The 5,401-nt window shown below is 29.8% G+C and overlaps 1 protein-coding gene across 1 annotated transcript in view; it reads right to left on the bottom strand.

The window, feature by feature from the left end:
* LOC105111810 (acyl-coenzyme A thioesterase 13-like) overlaps positions 1-3,130 on the bottom strand; it is a 3,890-nt gene extending 760 nt beyond the window's left edge. Inside the window, exons 1-2 of the mRNA XM_011007272.1 lie at positions 2,854-3,130; positions 2,261-2,404 (exon numbers count right to left, since the gene is read on the bottom strand). Of these exons, the coding sequence (XP_011005574.1) occupies positions 2,261-2,404; positions 2,854-3,036 (327 nt within the window). The 5' untranslated portion in view covers positions 3,037-3,130. The remainder of the gene's footprint in view (positions 1-2,260; positions 2,405-2,853) is intronic.
* Positions 3,131-5,401: the final 2,271 nt, after the last annotated feature.

Here is a 5,401-nt window from a genome sequence, read left to right on the forward strand (position 1 = left end):
AGCAGGGAAAATTTTATGGTGTTCGGGAAGTACCTAGTGGTATCCTATAAGTTACTCCCTAGACTTATCTTGAAAAAAAAGATAGATACAAAGAGAAAAGAGAAGATGAAACCTATGATCCACCAAAAGTTATAAGAATATCTCCACTTAGAATTTCTCTCCTAATTGTATCTATTTTTTAATTCAAAAATATTAGGGAGTAACTAGTATGATACTCTAGTTACTCCCTGAGCACCATTAAATTTCTCGTTCAACAGAGTCTACAAGTGAGACAACTAACCTGCAAAGCATTTATTAAAGGAAAGGACCAATAAGTGAAAATAAATTAAATCTACAAAACACAAATATTATCTGCATCTCATCTACACAAATTAAGTGTTCACTATTTAGCTTGATACATGCCATTTTGATTCTCTGCAAGTGGGAGCGATCCATTATTTTATAGACTCTAGAACTATAGCCAACCTATTCTACTAAGGAGATCTTAAGAGCCTGACGAGTGAATTTTAGGATTTTCAGCTAGAAGCATACTAAACAATTTGGGCTCACCAATCTTTATTTTTTAGATTTTCACCAATAAAGGATTATTTAATGATTATCCTAATCTAGAAAGGAAACTAATAAGACAGCAACAAAGAAAGATATTCTGTATTTATTATTGTCCAAGTATTACAAGGAAACCTAGCTTTACAAGAAAAAAGTAAGAGGCGACAGAATTAATTCCATATTCAGATGATATTTTCCTAGTCTATTTGGGACATCTAGAGGCAACAACCTTCCTAGAGATACAAGGAAGGTTTATTTCGACTATAACACCTATTAAGCTAGGAAAATCAGACTTGTCACTTTTATTTCTCTTTGGTTATTTGCAGCAGCATAGAGAACCTTTATTTTAATTTTAATTTTAAAATGTTTTGGGTTTATTTCAATTAAATTTTGGGTCTGCTTGTAAGTGTACTTCACATCAGCCCACATCATGGGTATTCTAGGGTTCACCTTAGGTTATTACTCGTATAAAAACTCAAATGTAACTGAAGTTTCAGTTATAGGTTTTCTTTGAATAATAATTCAGAATTGCCGTACCTTTGTCTTGTGTGTATGAGGCTGAGAATTCTCTCTTTCTTGGTTCTCTAAAAAACTGAAATTGACTTATTGAAAAACAACTGGCTTTGTGATGTCTTCCCTATACTTCTCATTAGAGAATTAGTATTTGTAGGGTGGAGATTCTTATTCTAATAGTTCTGGTGTTTTGGGACATGTTTTCATTGTATCACACTTCTATTAAACATGTTTCGCCTTTCGAGTCTTGTTGTGAGTTGCATGACCATGATCACGAGGTTCACATCATCATTTCCAACAATTGATAGTGATGGTTGAGAATACAAACAATATGAGCAACCATCTATAGACTAAATCCTGCTCCCTCTATTTCTAGGATTCATAAGCTAGTTAATAGAAAGAAGTCCCCACCAAAGGTATGCTGAACACGGGAAACTTAACTTCATCGAAGCTACTATTAGTAACATTTGGTGAAAAAGCTGAATAATCCATGCCTTTATTATAGCACAGTATAAGAATCTATATTGTTTACAGATGAAACCTAATGCATAAATCTATAACATTTAAGACCAACACTGTTGATCAAACAAAAGTGAACCTTATAGTCAGACGAAAAAGGCACCCAATTAAAGCAGACAGAAACAGCACCTGATTAAAGCACAAATAGATGGGACATAATTTGATATCTTTTTTCCAAGGCCATACTTGGAAAACTATTTCTGTAGGAGGGGAGGGGGAGATTTACATAAACAAACACTCCATTGGCAGCTTATTGGACACTTCCAAGGAACCAAAGTTAACTAAGTTTAGCATAACACCTGATTAACACACAGTAACTTGTGATTAACAGTGCAACAAAAGGGCAAACGACCACAAACTCTTGAGAAATATAGAATAAGGCTTGCTGGATCTTAGTTCGATAGGTTGAGATATAATTTACAGTCTTATGGTCCAAAGCCCCATCAAATACGCCTGGTATTGATACCATTACCAAAAAAAATAGACAGCTGTAGATATGTTGTTAAACCATAAAAAAGAAAACACATAACAATATATTCGAAAAATATTTCCTTTTTCACTCTATCGTATATTCAAGACAGTTTCAACCCTGAGACAAACATGTTAGGAATCATTCTATCAGGGCATTTAAAAAAACACACGCAAGGAACAAAATATAAGAGAGAGGAGGACTGATACCCACATCAGCAAAAGCAGCATCCAAGTATGAAACATTGATTTCTACAGAAACTCCAGTTACTGGAGCTCCAACTGTGAATATTGCAGCAGATCCTACCAAGTCGACCAACGTGGCTGTAGCCCCACCGTGCAAGAAATTGCCACCATTCTTAGAAATAAGCAATCAAACAAAACACCAAATAATCAGTAACACCATTTAAGAGCTACAGTATTAAAGCATTCTTTATATTTTGGAAGAAATTCCCTTACTTTTTTCTGATATTAGCTAATCACTTCCAAAGAGAATCCTAATTGAAAACAACCAACAAAAGATTTGAACTTTCTATTGTTTTCATGACTAATCTCAACAACCAAACTAAAAGGAGAGTAATTCAACAATTCCAATTGTTAATACACAAAAGAAAAACAAAAAACAGGAACTGGGTAATTGTTTAATTTCCATTTTCCAAGTTCTTGTCGAAACCAAGCATGGGCATACAGTATTCATCTATGATGGTTATTCCAAGAGCCCAAATGGGTCATCTTTAAATCCTTGATTATGTATTTGAATCAGAAAATAACAAAAAAACAGAGAGATTTGGGGTTTGTAGTGATTACCAGAAGACGAGAAGGGACTTTCATGGAGCAAACAACACGCCCAGGTTCAATGAGATCAATATGGAGGCCTTGCATTATAAATCTTTCAAAGAATCTGAGAGGCATTTTTTCAATGGTTGATGCATTCTTGTCTTCTTCATACCCCCCTTTCTCTAAGTATCTCTTCACTGATTCCAAATCCATCTTTCTTTCTTCTCTTTCTGACTCGTCTCAGACAAAGGTTTGTTTGTTGAATGAGTGCTGGGCAAAGACACTAAGTAATAATACTCCGCTGTTTTGTCCCTTCCCAGTGACCCATGATAACAAACTTAATTAGTTAGGGTTTAAATTTAATTTTTAAAAATTATCTGTTAAATTTTTATAAATTTTAAAATTATAAAAATTTTATATAATTATTAATCTTAATATCCATAAAATTAATTAAAAAACATATAAACTGATTCAAATATTTATATTAATCTAAAAAAAAGTTATAATGCATGAGAAACAGGGTTAAGAATTGTATCATGATTTTTCCTAGTTTGAGAAAATTACCAACAACTTCAATTTTAATTCTCCCATAAAAAAGAGTTCGGTTTCTGTAAAAAATTCAATTTTAATACCTTTTATTGTCAATTAAACTATTAGCACCAATCATGATCTTTCCAAACCCACATAAATACAAAAGAAATATAATTAATTTCAATGTTTAGATTAATTTATATAAATTTTAATTAACTTAACGAATATGAAATTAATAATTATATAAATTTTTAGTAAAAAATCATAATTAATTGCTTCATCTTTTTCTATGTGATCATGAATTATTTTTTATTTATTTTTTCTATAGAAAAGAAAGAGACGGAATATATGGGGGATTATCTTATCTTTTATTTAAACCTTGAAAGATCACAATTCAATAACAACAGCTTTAAGAGATTGATATAGTGGTTAAGGTGGACTGTTTTTTTTTAGAATATAAACTAGTTAGCTACTCCATGATATGTTGTATGTTGTGGATTCATTTTAAAGTTTTAAAAAATTAGGAGTAGAGTATAAGTTTACTTGGATCCTGCTCATCCTGGCTTAATTTAACCTTGAGTTAGTTTTTTTTTTTTTGTGAGATGTCCGGGCCAGCTTGCACGCACCACGACTAATCCCCACGGCTCAATGAATGCCCTGTAAACCCAGTATGCATGTAAGGCACCGCGGGGGTGATAGGCGTGCACGCCAGGGCTCGAACCCAGGTGGTTCACGTCATGTAGGATCTAAGATTATTTGTATCGTATACATAGTAGAATTCAAATTTATTTTAGAATTATATAACTAATAATTTATAAATAAAAATAAATATAAAATTAAGTGTAATTTGATAAAATTATTATTACTTTACATTTGGTAAAATTAGTAAATGATATAGCATTTTCTTTTAAATTCATCAATTATTTTATTAGTAATATTAATTACATACAAATCATAATATTTTTACTATTAATATTATTAATTATTATAAAACTAATATTATTTATAACTCCAAAAATAATAATATTTTTGAGATTAATACTATTAATTATATTAAAAAATATATAAAGAAAAAATATAATAATAATTTTAATATTAATTATATAAAAAAATAATATTAAGAGAACAAATAATAATAGTTTTGAGATCAACACTATTAATTAGACTAAAAAAATAATAATATTTTTAACACCAATACTATCAATTATACCAAAAAAATATAATAATTCTTTAAATATTAATTATACTAAAAAAAATAATATCAACAAAACAAATGATAATATTTTTACTATTAATACTCTAAAATTAATTATATTAAAAAAAATATTAAGAAAAATAATAAAAATATTTTTAATATTAATACTTGTAATTATACTAAAAGTGTAGGCAACCTAAGTGCCACGTGATGCTTGGCTTGCACCTAATAGGAAGGAGACCAAGCTTTAGGTGGTGTTGTGCTGCCGACTTGGGATAGTGCTGGCTAAACACCATGTGGCGCTTCATTTGTTCGCAGCCAGGATCCAATGCTATTTTTGAATTTTGCCTTGCTAGACCCAAAGCTAGTCCTAGGCCATGCCTGGCAGTGCCTAGGCCAAAGCATCTTATGATGCTTGGACTGCAACGCTTAAGCTGTCCGTCCTCAGGAAGGAATCCAAGTACTACATGTCCCAATGTGATTTTTTTTCACAGTAATAGTAATTTTTTAAAATTTATTAATGATGCTAATAATATTTATACTCTTATAAATTTTAATGACAATACCAAAATAAAAATAATATTAATTACACTAAAAAATAATATTAATAGAAAAAATAATAATAGTTTTGAGATCAATACTATTAATTGGACTAAAATAATAATAATATTTTTAATATCAATACTATCAATTATACTAAAAAATATATTAAGAAATAATATAATAATTCTTTTCATATTAATTATACTAAAAAAATAATATCAACAAAACAAACAATAATATCTTTACCATTAATACTCTAAATATTAATTATACTAAAAAAATAATATTTTTAATACAATTATATTAAAA

Source organism: Populus euphratica, unplaced genomic scaffold (genome assembly GCF_000495115.2).
Source record: "Populus euphratica unplaced genomic scaffold, PopEup_1.0 scaffold311.1, whole genome shotgun sequence".
Lineage (NCBI taxonomy): Eukaryota > Viridiplantae > Streptophyta > Magnoliopsida > Malpighiales > Salicaceae > Populus > Populus euphratica.